Source organism: Podarcis muralis, chromosome 8, assembly GCF_964188315.1.
Source record: "Podarcis muralis chromosome 8, rPodMur119.hap1.1, whole genome shotgun sequence".
In the NCBI taxonomy this organism is placed as follows: Eukaryota; Metazoa; Chordata; class Lepidosauria; order Squamata; family Lacertidae; genus Podarcis; species Podarcis muralis.
The window spans coordinates 89,139,477-89,162,202 of NC_135662.1; the positions used below are offsets into that span (position 1 = coordinate 89,139,477).

The 22,726-nt window shown below is 41.4% G+C and overlaps 1 protein-coding gene across 7 annotated transcripts in view; it reads left to right on the forward strand.

Moving 5' to 3' along the window:
- Positions 1–22,726, forward strand: part of CFAP61 (cilia and flagella associated protein 61) — a 126,294-nt gene that overhangs the window by 98,394 nt on the left and 5,174 nt on the right. For 5 of the 7 annotated variants that reach the window (XM_028738344.2, XM_028738347.2, XM_028738346.2 and 2 more), the window contains 5 exons: positions 5,666–5,958; positions 10,479–10,806; positions 11,506–11,597; positions 12,133–12,338; positions 22,298–22,388. In XM_028738344.2, coding sequence (XP_028594177.2) covers positions 5,666–5,958; positions 10,479–10,806; positions 11,506–11,597; positions 12,133–12,338; positions 22,298–22,388 — 1,010 coding nt within the window. Of the gene's footprint in view, positions 1–5,665; positions 5,959–10,478; positions 10,807–11,505; positions 11,598–12,132; positions 12,339–22,297; positions 22,389–22,726 lie in introns of those variants that run through there. The other 2 variants (XM_028738349.2, XM_028738351.2) reach the window with 2 other exon arrangements.

Genomic DNA, 22,726 nt, shown 5'->3' on the forward strand with positions numbered 1-22,726 from the left:
TTCCCCTACTATTGGCCTCCCTGCTTTGCGCCCCACCAGTCCCCATGGGCATGAGCTACCACTGCAAAGAACCACATCATTGCTGGAGCTTTCCCTGTTCCGCTGGGCCCCATGAGAAGCTGCTCCTAAGAGGGCCAAGAACTTCCAGGATGGTGTGTGACGTGACGGGAGAGACTACAGCCAGGGAGAGAATATCATTAAGAAGAGACCACTCTTGTCATGTGCCTCTTCATTGTCTGTGGCAGTGTGGATACAAATCATTATGTTAGTGACCTAGGAAGTCTTTATGCATTGTACCAGTGACTTCCAGGGTTGGGAGGAACCTTCCCTTTACCTATTGTACTAGATTTCCCTGTTAGAATTAAGCAGGATATAGCTATTATAATTCTGATTCTAATGGTCATTCTTAAGTTTCCATTCATTTTCAGTAATGCTAAGTGAGTGGATGCAAGAAGCGAAACTGCTTTAATGGATCACTTAGTTTTCTATTTACCCAAATGCAGCTTGTAGCTCTTCTAAATACATGCTTGAAGGAATGTTATAGCTTTGAAATTGTTGTACATACATCATGAAGCACAGAAACTGTAGCTCCAGCTAATGTGCTTTCTTTTTAATGTGATTTTTGCAAGCCTAAGAATTCAGGTCATACTAAGATCATGAAAGTTTTGTATTCCCAGTTATAGGAAATGAGTGAGATTCTCAGTAGTGGGACATGAGCATCTAATCGTAAGCCATAAATCCATTGCAATGGGCTTTATTTATGATTGCTGTAACTTCTCTGAATAATAAAGTTTTTCTCTCAGATATGTTTTCATGTAGTTAAAGCATATTTGGAAAATATTACGATTCTATTGGATTGATATACAGTGGTACCTCTGGTTATGTACTTAATTCGTTCCGGACGTCCGTTCTTAACCTGAAACTGTTCTTAACCTGAAGCACCACTTTAGCTAATGGGGCCTCCTGCTGCCACCGCACCGCCGCAGCACAATTTCTGTTCTCATCCTGAAGCAAAGTTCTTAACCCGAGGTACTATTTCTGGCTTAGCGGAGTCTGTAACCTGAAGCATATGTAACCTGAAGCGTATGTAACCCGAGGTACCACTGTAGTTTATTCTGCAATCACTATCTAAAAGGCATACATAGGATGTTTATAATATATTGAAAACATGATCTCTTGAGGTCACATAGAGAGCATTATTTGTCTTGTGGCAAGTAAACGTAAATTTAAATTGCCTTCAGAAATAAAGGATTTATGCTAATAGGAGTGTTGTTGTAGTTAAAGAAGACTGTGGGTCCAATAATGGATAGTGACAAAAAGGATGTTAACCAAATTCCCACCTGTTCAAGGTGTAAAGCCCTAGAATACTCTATCTAGAACAATTGTAGCACTAAAATTTCCTCACTGGATGAAGGGGGCTTTCTTTTTGCTTTTCCCCCTCTGGTATCTCAATTCTGGTCCATGAGGATTAAAAGGAGGAATTTTCTCCTTTCCAGAACTTTGGTTTCTTATTTCCTTTTTTCTTGAGCATCAGGAACAGCCACACATAGAGAAAGATACTTGGTGGTGTTAATTCCTTTGGGGAAGAGCAATCAGAGAAGAATCCCTTCCTTCCCTCTACGCTCGCCCACCCCCCAACATTCCAATATTTTCTCTGTTTGACTTGCTTGCACATTTGTTCATAACTGAGAGACACTTTGCTTATGCTATTTTGCACACAGGACTATGTGGTCCTTTTGTTGGAGACAGACATGGTGATGTGCCTGCTTTGGTTCAGCTAATTGGATTTGATGACCTTTGAGTCCCAGCTCTGTGGGTGGAAGTCAGTGTTGTGCTTTTCCTGTCATTCCATCTGCACAAGCGTTCCTGCTTGCCAGAAGGAATGACACACACCCCACTTTCCCCATGCACAGTTCTGGGGTTTTTCCTGACCCCCCCCCCGAGCCAATGTGAGGCACACATATGGAGGAGAAGGGGGAAAGCCCTGTGGTGCAAGCAGAAGTCCTTGTGCAGGACTTCTGCTGACAAGGCTGTTTAGGTCAATCCTGCCCTATGATGCTTTATGCATGAATCTATTTAAGATACAGTAGCTCGCCTTTTTCTGACAGGTCAAGTTACTTAGATTTGTAGCAGGTTGGCAATATAGTTCTCTGTGTTATGGTGCAAATGCTGGCTCTTTATGCTCATAATGTGTTATTCACTACTGCAGAACATTAAATTGTTAATGTTGATCTTGTCATAGTTACACATGCCCTGGTTACATCCAGATTTGACATCTGCAAGTGCACTATGTGGGGCTTTCCCTTCAGTAAGCTTCCGTTGGTGTACAATGCAGCAGTGTGACTGATTTATAGGGGCTTGGGTGTTTGAGTTTGGTTCCGGCTCAATTCAATGTGTTGGTTCTTGTCTTCAGAGCACTGAACAACTTGGAACTCTCTCCTCTTACATGAACCTGAGCACATACTGCAGCTGACAGGTGAAGCAAGGGCAGCCCTACCATGAGCCACACTGAGCCACATGGCTCAGGTGGCATATAGAGATGGATGGAGCATCATGTACCCAATCTGCTGTCCATAGGGTCACTTGCCACCATTGCTTCCATGGCAATGTCTTGTTGGCTGGCTGGCCACCCAACTGCTGTTGCTCCTCCTATGGCTGCTTGGATGCCAGCCAACCCACCACCCAACCTGCTCTCTGCCTCTGCATGCTGCTATGTTGCTAGCTATCAACCAGTCAGCAAGGCTTCTGCTGAACTCTGTTGACCTCTTGCCCTATCCTTTGCTCTTCCCCAGAGCAAGGCATTCTGGGTGTCGTGGCCCTAGCAAACACCTGCAGCACCTGCTGCCAGCTGGGAATTAAGTTTGAAGTTATTTTATATTTTAAAATAATTTTCCATCATCATTACAAAGCAATAGTGGTGAAGGTGCTCTTCAAGGCCACCTCACACACAGATGCAGCACTGTGACTGTTGGGCTACCACAATAAAAGAAGTAAGCTGCTGGGAGGATGTCTTGCATCTCTGTGCTGAGGTCTAAGAATTTACTGGGCTCTGAGTCTGAAGAGAGACTCCCCAAATACCTCTTGGAGGTGGAAGGTCTCCCTCAGAGAAAGCAGAGACCATACTCTTGAGTGCCTCTGTGGTTCACAACTAGAACCCTGCCTCTTTAAATTCCTGAAACTTCACTTGTGTTGGGCTTTGGCAATCCCCAGTCCTTTGGGGGTGTAAGTGTTCAAATAAGTTATCAGAACGACATCTGACTTCGCTGGCAGTGAGCTCTCCTAGGGCCTGCAGAAGCTAATACTGACCCAGATCATTCTACCTGGAAACTTGCCATCCATTTTCATTGCTGAAAATCGGCAGTTGAAGTTCACCCTCCTTTCTTAGCACCTTATGGCTTCTTTGGAATAAAACAACATAGACATATACAATTGTTTTCTTCACCTTGTTCTGAATGGTGAGAAATCCAGTACAATCTTTGCTGGCTCTGATTCTTCTGAAAATGAGAAAACTACAGTCTTATTTATTTATCTTATTTGTACACAGCTTAATGTAAATAGAATTTCTAAGCTGTTTACAAAGAATATAAAATGTTCATTAACATTTACACTGTTTTGGAGAGTTATATGTATGAAGTAAATATTTTTTAAAATGCAACTCCAAAGCAACACCACTCATGCCTTTTTATGAAGGACTGGATTGTGGTCAAATTCCAAAACTATTTTTTTGTTACTTACCCTAATTCAGCAGTGTTAACATAGCAGAATATCTTCAATACTACTTTTGATTTTATAGTAGGATTTGAAATGAATATTGCTTTGTAACATCTCTACAGTACTGCCAACAGTGAATAAAATAGTCCCAGACAATTCTCATGCATGTCAGGACAGTCACAACAAAATAATTAGAAAACTTAATACTACTGAAAGGAATTGTTTTGACCATTCTCTAATTTTGAATATTTGTAAATGTATCAGGAATCAGTTTTCTGTAAAGAAGAAAACCAACCATAGGGAGTTCATATTGTACCTCCAGCTAAATGCTAATTACATTTAATCAACTTTTTGCTCATCCAAAAGGGTGCCCCTGTTTAATTAGGTAATAAATGGTAATTTTTTAAAAAATATTTTTAATGCAAGTGCTTATAACAGCTTCATATGGTGGGTGTCATCTCGAAGAGGCACCCCCCCCCTCACACATACAACAGAAAAAGTATTCTAATATTAATCTTGCTGTAATACAAACATTGCTGCCTGGAGCTCCTTTGAGAGGAAGGGCAGGATAGTAATTTTACAAGTAAAATAATAAATATATAACTTGAAAAATACAGTATTTTTGCTTCATAAATATGTTTTTAATTAATATGCAGATTTAATTTCTAAATCAGCTAAACCAGGGGTGGCTGTTGCCCATCGGGAATGGTGCAGCAGAAGGCAAGGAGGCCAACAGCAGATGGAGCCAAAGACAATGATAGCCTGAGCCAACTAATTCTGGTTTTGTCCCCATCTTCTCCCTGCCGAGTTCTGCAAGGGCAACACAGAGACTAAGGAGGAGGAAGATGATAGCCAGGGCCCCCCCCCCCGAGTCGCTTATAAGTAAAGAGGCAGGCAGGTGTGGGTTGGTTGAAGACAAACTTAAGTTGATGGGGCAGTACCCCCTTTGCTCTTATGGACCAGCCTCCACAGAAGTAAACCAGGCCATTGACTTAGCTGTCTTTAATAAGGAGTTAGCCCTAGTTTGTACACCATGTGAGCATAATGGGAACTTATGAACATGGCAATCCCTTTCTTTCAATGGGCAAAAGAGAATTACATGCCTAACTTTTTGTTTTAAATTAAGTGGGATTAAGGGCCACTTTACAAATTGTGAGGCAGCAAACCCAAGTTTACCACTAACAACTGCAGCTAACCAGGGCTCCTGAATAAGTTCCCTGTTCATTTCTCCTGTGCATCTAGCCCATTCACACTTTATTTAGGACCTACACCCCAAAATACAGTATAATGCTAGAAAGCTTAACTTTGCTTGGAATGAGCCCTATACATATTTATTAGACAGGCCTTCAGTTTCTTTGGGTTTTCCTACAGCAAGTCCCCAACTCCTTAAGTGAATGTTCCCTGCCCATTGTGGATTTCATTATATTTGACAAAGGAAAAGAAACACGAGGAAATGGTAGATATGTAAGAAACACACATTTTTTCCCCTGGTTCATGAGAGAGAATGATGAGAGAGAATCCTCTGAGTTCTGATAGCTATGTTACTTCTTCTTCTCTCCCCTCCCCCAATTCCCCATATCCTTTTTGCAAGACTTTTAATTTTTATTTGAAAGTACTGTAACCAAACAAAAGATGAGAAATGGCTGGGTAAAGGAGCTTGCTAAAGGTCCCCCCCCCCCCAAAAAAAAAGGTTCTCAGACTAAAGGGTTTCAAAATCTGGGGGCATAATTAATGTCCAATTCTGTGTTAAGTGCTTGCTACTTTGTCGGCTGTATTCTGTAGAGTCTTCACTAAATTATCCTAGCAACTGTTGCTAGGTAACATTGTTTACTTCATAGCATCAGAGCAACAAGAGGGTCACAGATCAGTTCAGTATTATTATCATCTGAGTTACACTAATAAGGTTTTTATTATATGTCTTAAATTATTTTTTTTCTCTTTTCTGCCCTCCCAGGGAATGTTATTGTCTATGGGAATACAATTGACATTTACACTACTATAGCAGCTCTCTTATCATTAGGAATTAATGGCAGCCTCATACATCTTGTGCATCCTCCATTGTGCTCAAATGTTACTTCTCTTAATAACAACGCAATAGAAAATGCTGTCCAGAGAGCCCTGTCCAGAGCTGGTGTGACTCTGTATCATGACAGTCTGCTGGCTCAGTGGAATGATGGCAGCCACCCGGACCCAATTGAGTTTGCATCTTTCACTACTAATACAAAGCCATTCAGATTGCAGTGTTCTGTAAGTATATATGTCTTTGTTATGTAACATCCTTCCATTAAGCAGAGACACTGAACTATTGAATTAAAAGGATGCAACAATCCACAGGGACATCCTCTTGTACAATGAAATGAAAAAGAGCTGTGCAGGGGCATTTCCTTGTGGTGGCTGAATTTTTAAAACACAAATCAACTTTTAAAATAAATTTTCATAACTTGTTTTTATTTTAATGTTCATTTAAAAATGTCTAATAAATGCATGTAAACATTGCTGTTTTCTGAGAACTGAGCCCATGTCAGAATGATAATTAAAGGTATTGCTTTGCCAAATTGTCATGAAGTTCAGGTTTTGATGCAAAAATTGCTGGTAGTGAGGTGGGAAGATCCACCAAAAAACCAACCCTCTACTCTTCCCTGTGCCTATTTTTTCACAACTAAAGCAGTCAATATTTCTCCAAATTGCTGTTCCTTCAGCAGTCCCTGTCCTTGAAAGAGTCAGAAGCTACTCAGGAATCATGTAGTAAATACTGATACCACGTGAAGCTATATGATTATGTCATGCTAGATGAAGCCTTTTTCATCACCCTCACTCTGAAGGTGAAGGTGTGCATGGAAGGAGAAAATGCTTCCACATTCTGTTTGTGGTTTCAACGTCCTCCAAGCCTAGCCCTGTGCTGAGAAAAAGAATGTGGATCTAGATGCACATTCAAAATCAACACCCTGTTGAACATTAATACAATGTAGGTGAATGATATCATCACTTGGATGCCAATCTGGATACAGATGTTCTCCATCTGCATTTCATTATTTTCAGTGGACATACATTCAGATGATTATCAAAATACAACTGAGGAATTAAATTAATGTATTCTCCCCCCCATTAAAATAATATAATTGGTGTTTTGAGTAATTATTTGGTTTAAATGTTGATTAGAGTCAACTGATGAATTAAATTAATACTTGGGGAGTGCTTAGGAAATTGTAACTATATGCTATGTTTTTGGTTTTGCTTATGTTTGTTTATGCTAATAATGAAAGGAAGAAATAGATAAATTAATGGATTACTGTGTTTTGTACATAAGTCAGAAATTTATGGAGCAGTAAGATCACATCTTTCTCAGTTAAGATGTCACCAAAAAGATACCCAAAGGGGAAAGAGTCCCAGGAAGAACAGTATGGGTTTCCTAATTTACAAAGCATTTGACAATAAACAGAGCAATTTAATTTAAGAAAATTACAGCACAAGGCTATCTGCCTTCCCTATTCCAATTTGCTATGGCAATTGAACCATTCACCATTGCAACAATGGAAGATTCACAAATACGAGGGATCAAGCTTAAAATGGGTCAGATTAGGATCTTCCTATATACAACTGATGCCACATTGTCTTTAGAAAGCCCTAGGGAATCTTTAAATCATGGGTTCCAAATAATTGACAAGAATGGAGCTGTATCAGCATATAAAATACAAAATCAGAAAGTGGAAATTGTTTCAGTTGGGGTCCCTTTGCTCAACATTATACGTTGGAAATTAGTAACCCATTGGTTATACACGTATGTATAAAATTAGGTAACAATATCAAAAAGAGAGGGAACTATTGTTCAAAAAAATAAAAGTGGATTTTTGTAAATAGGAAAAACTGAATTTGTCATGAATGCCTCAGATAAATGCTATCAAGACTGCGATCATACAATGAATACACAGGAACTAAAAGTTTGGCAGAAAATTCTTGATGAATGTATATAGCAGGATAAATGTGTATCACAAGAGTAACCAATAATACTAGCTGAATTTGATTAAAAATATGGCTTGCACAAGATAGAGTAAAGATTCATATCGGTTGGACAACTTAATGCCCCATTTGAAACATTAAGGAGAAAGTCTAAAAATGAGAGGGGAAATTTATTAAAACAAAGTTAAATTCCACATTCATTATTGAAAAAATGGGTCAAGTACAAATGGGAAATATTGTACTTTTATCTATATTAAGTCATCGTATCTGAGTCAATCAGCTGTTGGATTTTGTTAACTAGGAAAAACATGTGATATATAAATTTGGGTATCTAGTAAATAATGGACTGATGTTAATAAGACAAGTAATTAGTCAAAAAAACAAGAGAACAGATTTTCCCATGGTTCCAATATCTGCTATCTAAATTTGTAGGTTCAACCTGTGTGGTAAGGTATGGTTCCTTGGGGGGGGAATTACATCAGATAATATGGCAAAAAGTATTTCGACCAAAAATTATAAATAGTTAATGGATTTAGGGAAAGGGACTCAGTAGTCAGAACAAGGTGAAAAAGAGATCTGGGGTTTAGTATTTCCGTGCAGAAATTGGTCAAGATTTGGAGCTCTGTGAGAGAGTCCTAACTCAGCTTATCAGTAAGAAAAGCACAATATAAACAGCTTTTATGCTGGTACTTAATTTGAGCTAGGTTCAATAAAATCTACCGTATTTTTCGTCCCATAGGACACTCCGTCCCATAGGACGCACCTAGTTTTTTGGGGGGAAAATAAAGGAAAAAATTTTTTCCTTTATTTCCCCCCCAAAAGCAGGTCAGGGAAACCGAACCAGGTCGAGGAACAGCGGGATGGCGGCGCTGCGCCTCCCTGCTGTCCCCTGAGCTTGTTGGGCTGGCCGGGCGGCAGGCTGCTATCTGCAGCGTGGGAAGCCCTGCGGGGAACTCCCCAGGGCTCCAACACGCTGCGGATGTCTGTCCGGCGGGCGGGGCGCTCTGCTTCAGGGCGCCCAACGCTCCGGGAAGCAGGCTGCTATCCGCAGCCTAGACATACCTCCCACAGGGCTGCCTAGGCTGCGGATGTCTTCCTGAAGCCTGGAGAGCGAGAGGGGTTGGTGCGCACCAACCCCTCTCGCTCTCCAAGCTTCAGCGAAAGCCTGCATTCACCCCATAGGACGCACCCAGATTTTCCCTTCATTTTTGGAGGGGGAAAAGTGCGTCCTATAGGGCGGAAAATACGGTACTCATAAATCATTTTAAATGCTGGAAGTGCTCAGCCAGAACTGTGCAATTATTACATATGTGGTGGGAATGTCGAGTCACCTATGATTTTTGGAGGGAAATTATACATATAATAATAGCAGTGGCACAATTTACTTTGAGACTGCCCCTTATTGAATTAGATTAAGGAGAATATCACTGGAAATTTGATATCTCTAATCAAGAGAATCAACATGGCGGAAATATGTCAGACCATGTACCGTATTTTTCGCCCTATAGGACGCACTTTTTCCCCTCCAAAAATGAAGGGAAAATGTGTGTGCGTCCTATGGGGCGAATGCAGGCTTCAGGAAGCTATCCGCAAGCCTTGGGAGCTCCGCTGGAGTTCCCGTCGGGCTCCCAAGGCTTGTAGATAGCAGCCTGCATCCCAAAGCCCGGGGCGCGCTGCACAGCGCGCCCCGGGCTTCGTGCGGATATCGGGCAGCCCCACAAGCTCGGGGGACAGCGGGGAGGCGGAGCGCCACCATCCCACTGTTCCCTGACCTGGTTTGGAGGCTGGCGTTGGGGAGAAGCATGCTTCTCCCCACCGCTAGCCCCACAAGCTTGGGGGGCAGGTATCCGCAAGCCTGGGGAGACCGGCGCGACTGTTCTGGGGGCTGGGGTTGGGGGAAGCTCGGGCATCCCCCGCCCCAGCCCCGCGCCTGGGGGGGAAATAAATTTTCCCCCTTTATTTCCCCCCAAAAAAACTAGGTGCGTCCTATGGGCCGGTGCGCCCTATGGGGCGAAAAATACTGTATGTCTTTATATTATGGAGCATTTTGGCCAGATCCACCTCTACTGATAAATAAATGAATAAATCTATTCCAAGTTGTATCAAAAGTTTCAGTGTTTGTTATTTCCAATTGCCCTAAACAGAACAAGTCTGTTTTTCCTGCTGGGCTGTGCTCCACACCCTTTCATACCATGACAATGTCCAATCCTACCAGCTATTATCAAGCAAATAATCAGATCCTTGGACAACAGAGCTTTATTTAAGCTAATAAGTGCTAATTGGATCCATCAATATTTCTCACCCCATAATTTTTGAGATCTCCTCAAAGACACATAACTAAAATGCATGAAGCAGTAGTCACTCCCAATGCATATGAAAATATGTGCCTAAGTTGTTGCACCTTCTCTAACATATGTGTGGACTTGATAACTTGATGTCCCTCAGTGGGGCACAATAACCCCAGTGGATTGCCTTTATGGCAGGGATGGGGAACCTCCAGTCCAAGGGTCACATTTGAGTCCCAATTTGGCCCACAAGCCATTTTCTCCAAACCATAACTACCTGTCCTACACCTGACATCAAATGTGACGTCAGGTGTGAGGCAGGTAGAGATGCAACTGCATCAGCTGTGTGACAGAGTTCCCCATGGGAATTGCACAGCTGATCTCTGCAGATTGCAGACTCAAAGTCACTGTCCCTTAGCTGAAAGTGGGTGCCTTCAAGCATGATGATTAGTGAAGCTGCATCTGAAGGGCACCATGTTGGCGCTGCCTGTTTTCTAGGATGACTAATTACTGCCTTATTTTTAGGCATTCTTTAACTTTACTGAAAAAAGAGTGGATTATGAGACCTTCAAGGCAATTAATGATGCATGTCTTGTTTACGACGGGAGGCTTGTGATTGATACCAACTTCCATACTAATGATATTGCCATCAGAGCTGCAGGTTCTTTAACCAAGTTCTCCAATATATACTATGCCAATGAATGGACACACAGCAATTTCAGCTCAAAGGAGGTTGGCTTCCAGCTTGCTGCAACCATGCTAAATCTTTTTGATCCAACTCTGGAGCCAGTTTTTGAACCCCCAGAAGATTTGGATAGACTCATCCCTATATACAAGGGGTGCAAAGTTCAAGGTGGGCCAAGAACATTCCTTTTCATTGTCTAGCATTTCTATAATATTTTCATCTTGTGCAGCATGAAATGTGAAGTGGAGGAAATTAACATTTGTATAAGGCAGGGGTAGTCAACCTTTTCATACCTACCACCCACTAATGCATCTTTCTTGGTGGTAAAATTTCCTTACCGCCCACCAGTGCCTGATGGAAGGAGGATTCAGCTTCTGCCGTAGAAACCCCTTCCACCCACCTAGAATCCTGAAATGCCCACTAGTGGGCAGTAGGAACCAGGTTGACAACCCCTGGTATAAGGTGTATAAAGTATCAGTTTAGAAAAATATTGTTCCTATATCTTAATATCAGGAGGATTTTTCCCCCCAGGCAGAATTTTTTCTCATGAACATCTGGCATAGATGTCAAGTGCAAATTCATATATAGATATAGTTCCATGCCACCACTATCACTGAGCTGTGTAAGATTCCAGGGGTTCTAGGTGCTTACACATGGTTCAGATGAACCTACGGAACAACAGCAAGGTACTACCTGTTCTTGCTCCAATCACCATGGCATTCTTTTAGAAATAACAACAACAACAAAAATCTGTAACAACAAGTTTTAAACGTGGAATTATCATATTTTATGATTAACAAATTAGCTGTCATATATGCTGGCAGCCATTATAGAGATCTTCACAACACCTCTCATTGCTTCTGACAGGTGGTGTTCTACCTGGAAAATATAATTATGTGCATATTTTTAAACCTGGAATTCCTTCTCGCTTGGATGTACAAGAATCACAACCTAATTATGTAAGTTCTAAAAATCTGTGAGTCGTGTAAAGCAGGCCTGTGTGATCTGGGGCTGCTGCAGCTTTCAGTTTTCTAGGAAATCTGTGGCTGTATTGTAAGCTGCACATAGCGATGCAATGATAGTGAAAACTTTACCACCTGAACTTCTCTGTGTGTTTAGGGTAAGGTGACAACCTTACTCAGTGCCCTCCAGTGTTGTGGGTGTCCTGGTGTATGTCCTCTTCAGTAAAAACACAGGACACTAAGGGTGATATTCAGTGACAGTCCTACTCAGAGTAGATTCACTGAGGTTGCCCGATATGGGTCTGCTCTGAGTAGGACTTGGCTGAATATCACCCTTAACATTTAACTACAGCTAATTTTGCATCGAATAGCAAGACGGACGGTGTTATTGTGTATAACCCACAACTTCCTAGATATCCAAGAGTATTGATGATAAAACACCTCAGACTTTGCTAATCCCTCTTTAGCAATATGCTGTCCAACTTTGTTTTCCTCTGTCTTCTGTCACAACTGTTTTCTTAATTTATCACAGGGGATGGCAATCACAACAGGAGATGCGATAAAGGGAAACTACTTCAGAATACATGTCAACCAGTACAGTATGATAGAAACAATTACCTGCTTTTCAAAGGATCCTGTTCCTGTCTCCAACTACATCTGTTTATTTGCACAGCACGAGCGTCTTCTTAATAATCTTTGTTCTCGCTGGAGGGAAGGACTGATCACAGATCTCTACAGGTGAGTTAATTTTAGTATATAAAGTCTGTCTTAATTCAGTTATTATTGGGGCACTTTTGGCAAAGCTCCTCCTCCTGGTCGTAGGCAGGAGCAGAAATAAGAACCCCTGTCTGGTTAGATGAACACAAGGTCCATGGAGAGCACTGCACAGATAAATCCCAGCTCCCCTGGTACTGCCGGACTAATTGATTTATCATTCATTTATTTAACAGTTACACCTCACTTTTCCTTCCAGGAACTTAATGTTTCAATGTGAGCCAATGTATGCTGAATGAGTGTACAAGTGTCGCAGCAGTTTTAGCAATCTGGTTTGCATTGGGGTGGGTGTGTTTTTTTAATATTTACAGTGCTATTCCAATGAAACTTGAGCTGACTTCAGCATGGTTTATGTTATGTATTGAAGTTCTCACCCTGGGCCAGCAGATAGTTTTCACTGTAGATAGTTTTCACTCAGGTCCACATATGCAAATAAGGAATTGAAAGTGACTTTCAGTGATTGGATAGTTACAGAAAGTGGTTACTGTTGCGTTCTAGTGGAGCTCTATATAAACAGGCTGGCTGAACCCTTCAGTTCAGTTCTGTTCTGGCCTGTGAATAAACAAGAGCTGTTTGAAGAATCGCTGTGTTGTCTGATATGTTCACCCACAACTTAACAGTTTACCATGGAAATGTGGCATACACATAAAATGATGAAGCTGCTGGTGATAAAGGCATTGTCCTCTTCCCTGCCCCTGCTCTCCACTAATCCTCACAACAAGCCTGTGAAGTATGTTGCACTGAGAGTTGGTGGCTGTCCCAAAGCCACCCAGTGAGCTTCATGGCTGAGTGAGGAACTGAAGCCAGGCCTCCCCATAGTAAGAATCTAGTCCATTTCTTTGATGATTTGTAGTATAGAGCAAACACTATTAATATCTTAACCGATCTGCATTCAGTGCTGGTGATGGAAATTCCCAAGATCAGTCTGCTTTGAGACCATGGGTGGTGTTCAATTAAGTTTTACTCAGAGTACACCTCTTAAAATCAATGAATACATCTAATTTACATCCATTAATATCAGGAAGCCTACTCTGAGTAAAACTTAGTTGACTACTACCTCATGCTACTTTTTCTAGAAAAATAGGTGCCAGAACTCACCATGAACGCCTCCCTCATGCTCTTATAATGGCAATGGTGCCCACCTGAGAGGTGCTGGAACTGAGTTCTGGCAAGTTCCAGATGAAAAAAATGCCCTGCAACTAATACTCATGCAAGTAAAGGTAAAGGACCCCTGGACAGTTAAGTCCAGTCCAAGGGGACTCTGGGGTGTGGTGTTCATCTTGCCTCAGGCCAAGGGAGCCGGCGTTTGTCCACAGACAGCTTTCTGGGTCATGTGGCCAGCAGGACTAAACAGCTATTGATGCATGGAGGACGGTGACGAGTGCTGGAGCACACAGAAACACTGTTTACCTTCCTGCCACAGTGGTACCTGTGTATGCAAGTATTCTTCTGTGCTGGCTTGCCTGTTACCTGCAAGACAGCAGAGATGGTTGTAGCAAGCAACATAAGCCTCTTGAAATTTTTACATAATCCTGGTAGTATCGTTAATGTCACAATAGTGCAAGGAAATTTACCAAAATATCCAATTTACATAGGTATCTATTCAACAGGGAGGTCACGGCATCTTTCTTGCTTTTTGGAAATAGGGTTGTGGATTATATAATTGTATAGTTTTCTTGGGCAGGAAATACAAAAATATTATATTGGCTTATTTATTTAGTTTTGGCTTGTTTTGTTTAATTTTTATTGTAGCTTTCCCCATGGTTGGAGGAGATAGCAAGTTTAGGAAAAAGATACAATAAAGTTAGTACTGTATACTACTCCTTCTGAACTTCCGGCTCCTTCTGAAAAGGGTTTTTTTTTTTTAATTCCAGGAAGCATTTTAATTGAAATTTTATTTTATAGTTTTAGCTGATTTTTCTTTTTATATTGTGTCTTTAGAAGCTGCTTAGAGACTATTATAGTTAAGTAGTATATAAATTGTTTTAATAAAGAAATAAAATTTGTCAGTAGTACTGTTAAGTTTCATATGCATACTTTTTGTCCCTTTTTTTGTAAGGCAGAAGAGTGCTTATTTTCATCCTTTTGTAGCAGGATTATATTTTTCCTCTACACAAAATCCATTGCCAGGAATGAACTCAGTAAAACAGCTGCCACCTGGGAGTTAATTTGCCTGTCTGTGACATGCAAATTATCTTTTAAATTAGAGGCCATATCTAACCCTGAATTTTCTCACTGCCTTGCACTCATCAGGTTGAAGGCTTCAACCCTGTAGAGCTAGATTTCATGATAGCAAAATTGTTTCAAAATTAATTAAATTTCTGAATTAACAGTGACAACTAGGCCACAACAGGCATGCATCCTATGAGTTCTAACAGTGTGACTTATCCTGTATTGCATATACAAGTTACACTGTTGTACCTCAGTTGAGTTCATGATGTTAGCTACACTTTTATGGAGCTTTTCCTTTACATTTGATAGTTACCCCTGCACTGGAAATGTAAATTGATTTCAGTTTTGTAAAATTGCTTCAGCAATTTGGAAAGTAGGCATGGTAATGCACTTTTGAATATCAATGCAGATGATTATCGTTCCTTGAAGTATAGTGAGATTTAGAATGAAATCATACTCACAAATGAATCCCTGTCCTATTTGTTATCAATGCAGCACAGGTACAAGTTCCAGTACCCACTTCCCAGTTGTCTCTCGGGAGACATACAAACACAATCCCCTTTGTCTAGTTGCAGGTACCAAAGGCATGATTTGAATCAGATGCAGACCACTTGGTAATCTCTCAGCCAATGGAAGCTTGCTCTGCGTGGCTAATTGGTTGCATTTTAATGCACTTTGCCCATTGCCCATGGCATGTCACATGAGCTTCCTAGTGTTGCACCCACCTGGACTATTGATCACTGGCATGTTAAGATTAACACATGAATGAGTCATACATGGAAATATTACATGTGTAACAGCTTTTCCTGTGGCCCATATCCTATATAAGTGAGACCTAGAGGAGTTTGGCAATACTCTCATATTTCCAAATGCTATCTACTCATACACTTGTATGGTATTTGATCGTTATGGGTAGAATCAAAGTACATATAATAATACTTGCATTGGACTATGAAGAGGATGTTAAAGGTAAAGGTACCCCTGCCTGTACGGGCCAGTCTTGACAGACTCTAGGGTTGTGCGCTCATCTCACTCTATAGGCAGACACTTCCAGGTCACGTGGCCAGCATGACAAGCTGCATCTGGCGAGCCAGCGCAGCACACGGAACGCCGTTTACCTTCCCGCTGGTAAGCGGTCCCTATTTATCTACTTGCACCCAGAGGTGCTTTCGAACTGCTAGGTTGGCAGGCGCTGGGACCGAACGACGGGAGCGCACCCCGCCGCAGGGATTCGAACCGCCGACTGTGCGATCGGCAAGTCCTAGGCGCTGAGGTTTTACCCACAGCGCCCCCCGCCCCCCCCCCCGCGTCAATGTTGTTAAGAAATTTCGTGATAGAATTTTCTTCCCCAACCTCCATTTTTAATGAATTTTACAAGTGAAAATACATACAGAAAGGATAAAAACAAGAAGAGATTAACAAATTGAGTCAAGTAAAATTTAACACAAACGTTAATAGAAAATGTAATCCCCCTCTCCCATAATATACCTGTAATATATTTCCAATCAAAATATATCCAAGACGTTATTAAATCATCACTAACACTTCTGGCTGTAAATATTCTTCAGATTTAGCCCTGTTCCAACAAAAAAGGAGATCAAGTGACAGAAAAACCATCTGTTGAGCGTATTTTCCAGTCTCACAGATGCCTAAAACATGTTCACTTATTCATCAAGGCAGTCTGCCACATTTTCCTCAGCCATTTGCTGAAACCTAGAAGCAAGTTGAATAACTCTTCCAATATTTTTTCCAATTATACTCTAGTTGTTAATAATAAATTTCAACCCAAACACAATAGTAGCTTTTTACAATGCCTCTTAGTTAGTTGTGAGTAATAGACTCTTATACAATTATAGTGTTATAGGGGGAAAATATTACAAAGATATCCCTAAAGCAAGCAGGGTGTGGGACACACAGTGTGTGGCTTTCCTTTTATTTTTACAGTACTGATAAAATATATGCATTAAAAAAGTCTACAGAGAGAATCCTCATTGCAATTAAGGGATTATATTAAACCTGGGATGGATGCTGAATATGAAGATTAGATGTAAAACAGGCGTTCTAAACATCAGCCTTGTTGTTTACTCAAAGCCAGAACATGATGTGCCGTTCTGTGGAATCTGGTAGTTCCAAAGCATTATCGGGACATGTTTGTATTGAAAAGGATTCCACCTTAACGCTTCAGTTCACCCTGAAGGCTTCCTTAAGGTTGCCATCAATTTTCCTTTCTGTCAAAAAGAGAGGCTGTGAGCATGGCTGAATATGCCTAATGCCACTCAGTACACTTTGCACCCTAATTAGAGGTAAATAGGTGTGCATTTTTTGAAGAGACAGAATAAAGGCAAAGTAATACATGAAAGCCCTAACAGCTTTCCTATTCTGCTAGAATTAAATCCTAACCTTGAATCATACTATTCATACGTGTATAAAAGATAAATATAAATGGCCAATGAATATTTGGAAGCATTAGATATTTATTTTCTGTATTACATCACTAGGTTTTTAATGAATAACTGTGCTCCTAATGAGCAGCTAGACTACCAAGAAATCCAGGGATTAGAATTTGAAAAGCTTCCTTGTACTAAAAATTTATGATTAAACTTGATTAGGTAAACCTTTGAGCAGTTGTTAATGTATATTCCATATTCCTGTCCTTTTTGAATGTCAATTGCAAACTGTTAAATAATATTTAGTGTTTATTTAGCCCTTTAATCTGCATAAAATGCTTTTACATGCATTGAGATCAGAGTTATTATCCCTGTATTGTAGACAGGAGACTGAGGGTGAGAAACACAGGATATATTTAGCTAGAGGGTTTACTGGATTCAGGATTCAGATAGTCCCTCTCTCAGTGCCATCCCAAGCATGAATGACAGGACTCCTTCTGTAGTGTGCTTCAGATTTGGAATATATGTCAGGCCCCCTCCTTAAGCCATTTTTGTTAGAAACTGAAGACATTTTTATTTTAGCAGGCTGTAGAAATTTATTTTAGATCTTTCTGTTGCCTGATTTTGCTGCGATTTTCCTGATTCTTATCATTTGTTTTTACTTAATTGCTTCTGCATATCAGACATGCAAACCCACACAGTCTCAAGCAAATAAGCAAGAGGTTGTTGGGGTTTTTTTTAGGCCGTAATTAATATTGAGGTGGTCAAACAAAATGACCAGGCTTTAAAAATCTAATTTAGGTCCTTCAAATGTCCCAAAATCAACTGTCGTCCTCCTCCTCCACCTCCTCCTCCTCCTCCTCCTCCTCCTCCTCCTCCTCCTCCTCCTCTTCTTCTTCTTCTTCTTCTTCTTCTTCTTCTTCTTCTTCTTCTTCTTCTTCTTCTTCTTCAGCATCTACTTTCTTTTGCAGCAGTTGGATGGCAGCTCCTTAGCCAGCAGCACTTCACTTTGTGCAAAAAGGTTGTCACAATCTCAACAGCCTTAGAAAAGGGATTTAGCTGCCTTCTCCAGTTAACTGTCCCACCCCAAAGGGCACTAGATAGGCTAGCCCATGGGTAGGCAAACTAAGGCCCGGGGGCCAGATCCTGCCCAATTGCCTTCTAAATCCAGCCTGCGGATGGTCCGGGAATCAGCGTGTTTTTACATGAGTAGAATGTGTGCTTTTATTTAAAATGTATCTCTGGGTTATTTGTGGGGCATAGGAATTCGTTCATTCCCCCCCCCCATATAGTCCGGCCCCCCACAAGGTCTGAGGGACAGTGGACAGACCCCCTGCTGAAAAGGTTTGCTGACCCCTGACCTCTTCCTTCAGTAGGAAACAGCTTACACACATTCTAAACAAGAAATAAAATATTTGGTCCCTTCCCTTTTCCTCAGGCAGCAGCATTCTTAGACTTGTGAATTCTTGAAGGCTTACAGATTTACACCTTGGTTCAGAGTAAATGTTGGGCGCCAGGGAGAATGTGATCCCTGGCATTTTTTTCATTGGCACTGGTCATATGTGAACCGGCTTTAAAAGAAGCAATCTCCCCCTTCTTGAATATTCATGAGCATTAACTCATGAATATTAATAGCTGTTAACTCTGTAATTAGTACCAACGATATAGAAAATGAGAAACGCTCATTGTACCAGAATTAATCAATCTTTTTTATTAATAACAATTTTTCTATCCTCAAAGCAAGTGCTTGCTAAACCATCGTTCAGTAATTGGGAGAATTCCTGAAGGCTGACACCCTCCGCCCTCTCCCTCTTTCTACATGTGCTCACACGCCTTCTTCCCTTTCTGTCCCATGATTTGGGATTAGTGTTTCTTGCTGTGGCATCTGAATCAGACAAGCTGTGTTGGTCAGCTGCCCTGCTTTGCCTACAAACCAAAAGCTAAAAACTACTTCAAAGCTCACTTTCACTTGCTGGTTTGAAGGCAAGGTATAATTTGTAATAACCATAGTTTGCCCATTTATTACATCATACCGCCCTACAGTTATCTCAGTTAACTATGGAAGGGAGGGGGGAAGGGAGTGCACAAGTCTGAAGCATAAGGAAAAGGTAGTGCTGTACACAAACCAGCAAGCATGGTCCCACTTACTAAATTATGTCTTAGTAAATACTTCCTTAGGGACGCGGGTGGCGCTGTGGGTAAAAGCCTCAGCGCCTAGGGCTTGCCGATCGAAAGGTCGGTGGTTCGAATCCCCGCTGCGGGGTGCGCTCCCGTTGTTCGGTCCCAGCGCCTGCCAACCTAGCAGTTCGAAAGCACTCCCGGGTGCAAGTAGATAAAGACACTTTATAGCGGGAAGGTAAACGGTGTTCCGTGTGCTGCGCTGGCTCGCCAGATGCAGCTTTGTCACGCTGGCCACGTGACCCGGAAGTGTCTCCGGACAGCGCTGGCCCCCGGCCTATAGAGTGAGATGAGCGCACAACCCTAGAGTCTGGCAAGACTGGCCCGTACGGGCAGGGGTACCTTTACCTTTACCTTTAAATACTTCCTTTGGTGTGCAGAAAAAACAAGGGAGCATTTTGGATAGAATGAGAGGACTGACATCTATCTGGCAGGGAATTCACAGGGAGAAGAAGGCTGCAGTAGTCGAGCTGAGAGATGACCAGAGTACAAAGCAAAATTTTGGCCAAAAACAATCTGGTCATTTTTGCAAAGTTGTGCAGGGGCAGTACTTTTTTTCTAGAAAAATAGGTGCCGGTACTCACCATGAAGTTGTTACAGTAAGTGCCACACTTTTTAACAACAAAAAAGAGGCACTGTGTTAAGTTGTGGGTGAACATATCAGCGATTCTTCAAACAGCTCTTGTTTATTCACAGGCCAGGACAGAACTGAACTGAAGGGTTCAGTCAGCCTGCTTATATAGAGCTCCAGTACAATGCAACTGTAACAATTTTCTAAAACTATCCAATCACTGAACATCACATTCGACCCCTTATTTACATAACTATCTACAGTATCCCCCCGCTCGCCCAGGGTGAGAACTTCAGTACATAACACACTGGTACTGCATACTCTTTGAGTACCTCTGAAAAAAAACACTGCGTTAGGGGGAAATGAAATGTTTTGGCAATGTAGAAAGCAAATGAAAAGGAGCATTAAAGCCAAGGCAATTGTTATAAAAAACAAAGTCAAATAAGTTATCATTAATAATAATACTTTAGTTACAAAACCTCAAATCAAATCACAGATCTTCAGGTAGTTACTGTCCTCTGGCATCTAGTAAATGTGGATGGGTCCAGGAGTAAATCTGTTTCATGGCTTCTGAATATAAAAGGAAGGGGAATACTAGCTCAACAAAATAGTCTGAAAATTGTATGTCTTTTATCCATGATTAAAATCCCATATTCTCCTGGAACCACTGTTGAATTGAGAGAGGCCTCATAGGTTTCTATTTTTCAGCAGTTTGAAACTCTATCACAATTTATTTCTGTTACTATTTCTTTATTGCATTTATATTTTCCTGCAATGAGCTCAAGGTGGCATAAACGTTTCCTCTCTTTCCTCATTTAATTTATACAACAACCCCGTGAGGTAGACTAGGCTGAGAGGCAGCGAGTGGCCCCAGGTGAGTTCCATGGCCCAGGACGGAATGGAACCCTGGTCCCCTGGTCCCACATTCTAATCACTGCGCCACACTGGCTCCAGCATTACACTACACCAACATATCGAGTCTCTCCTAACCTACGGACTGGAAACCAGGGGTTGCATTTACTTTGGGTAAACTTATTGAGATTAATGAACCTAAATTAAAAGGGTAAAGGGACCCTGACCATTAGGTCCCGTCGCGGATGACTCTGGGATTGCGGCAGGTCAGCTCTGAGTAGGAAATAATGGATTGAACCCTCGGCCTGGTCTCCAGCTGAAGCTAATCCACAACTGTATACAGAATTGTCTACACAGAAAGATGGGGCAGACACCTGCAAGACAAAGCCTCACTCCCACATCCCAGCATATGTAATATGTGCCCTTAAACTACAACAGCTCTGCTCTTTTTCCTGGCCACTCCAGCTATGCTTGTTGCTAACAAATTATCTGAATTGTTTGCCTTGAACTAAAGCAAGGTGTCCAAGTTCTATAAATTAGGGTTACTTTCAAAAAGTGAAAACCAGGACACCCTGAAAGTCGTTGATGAAGCGGCAACTTTGAAATCCTGGTAATGTGTGGCAGCCCTATGCAAGTGAAAGGGTAAAGGAACACCTGACCATCAGGTCCAGTTGTGATCGACTCTGGGGTTGCAGCGCTCATCTCGCTTTATTGGCTGAGGGAAGCATACAGCTTCCAGGTCATGTGGCCAGCATGACTAAGCCGCTTCTGGCAAACCAGAGCAGCGCACGGAAACGCCGTTTACCTTCCTGCCGGAGTGGTACCTATTTATCTACTTGCACTTTGACGTGCTTTTAAACTGCTAGGTGGGCAGGGGCTGGGACCGAGCAACGGGAGCTCACCCCATCGAGGGGATTCGAACCTCCAACCTTCTGATCAGCAAGTCCTAGGCTCTGTGGTTTAACCCACAGCGCCACCCGCGTCCGTTGTATGCAAGTGTAGAGGCTGTGTAAATTGACCTTTGGAAATAACGTTTACTTGTTACTAACTTAGTTGTCGTTACTTTATATTACAGCACCTAGTAGTTACTAAAATAGATATGCTTATATTTTATATGCTTATACTTAAAAAAAAATTCATATTTATCCCCTGCCCCTTAAGACCTGGGTGGCTTACATAAATATTTATTTGCCCAGAAAATAGGTTTTCATAGCTCTTATGTTGTTTATTGCAGGGAATATAAACACTGAGGATTTCCTTGTATGATAAATTCAATTTAGCTTCAGTGCACTAGTGCAAGGAACATATTGCAACACTGTTGTGTCCTGTTTTTCTGGCCTTTATTAATCCAGAAACCTTAATGATGAACAACACTTTGTGTCATTGTCTACACAAATGTAATTTGTTTATGCAGGAGTTCAGTTAATCCTGCCATCTGCTTTTCTCAAATGAGGACAGATAATAGAGACACAGTTCCTCACAGGTCTTCAGGCTTTTAAATTCTGATAAAATCAGGATTCTTCACTGGCTCTTGCCACAGCTCTGAATTAAGCCACTTTAAATGTAATTACTGAAGCTGGCTGTACATCAGGAACATCCATTAAAAGAATTGATTGACCGTGTTGTTATGGGAGGCATTTTATGAACAAACTATCCTGATGGGTCCAGAACTGTAATTTATAAAAGCAAAAAAGCAGGTAAATACTTTATTAGAGGCTAATGAAAGGCTTACTCGCTAACTAAATTTCTTCTTTTTTAACTAGCTACTTGAAGGAACCTTGGGCTTTGACCATCTATCATGATCGCTTTATTGATCTGAAGAAGGAACTGCGCCAGATTCTAGTATCTGTCCAGGTAAAGAAAATGGCTACCAAATGCATTTTATCATGTGATCATTTTAAGATTTGGCTTTCATCTTCCCATTTGCTTTATTTTCCTCTTTATTACTTGTGAAAATCTAATGACCCACCACATGGACTCTGAGAAGAATACTGCACATTATTTACACCTGCTTTTAGAACAACTGTTATTGCTGGTACTTCTGCTTGGACCCATGACTCTGTTACATTCTCTACTATTTAATATTTGCCTGAATTTATCTAGGATTAACAACATAAAAGCAGAAGAAGAGCCCTGCTGGATCAGATCCAAGATCCATCCAGTCAGATATCTCTTTCCAGAGTAGCCACCCA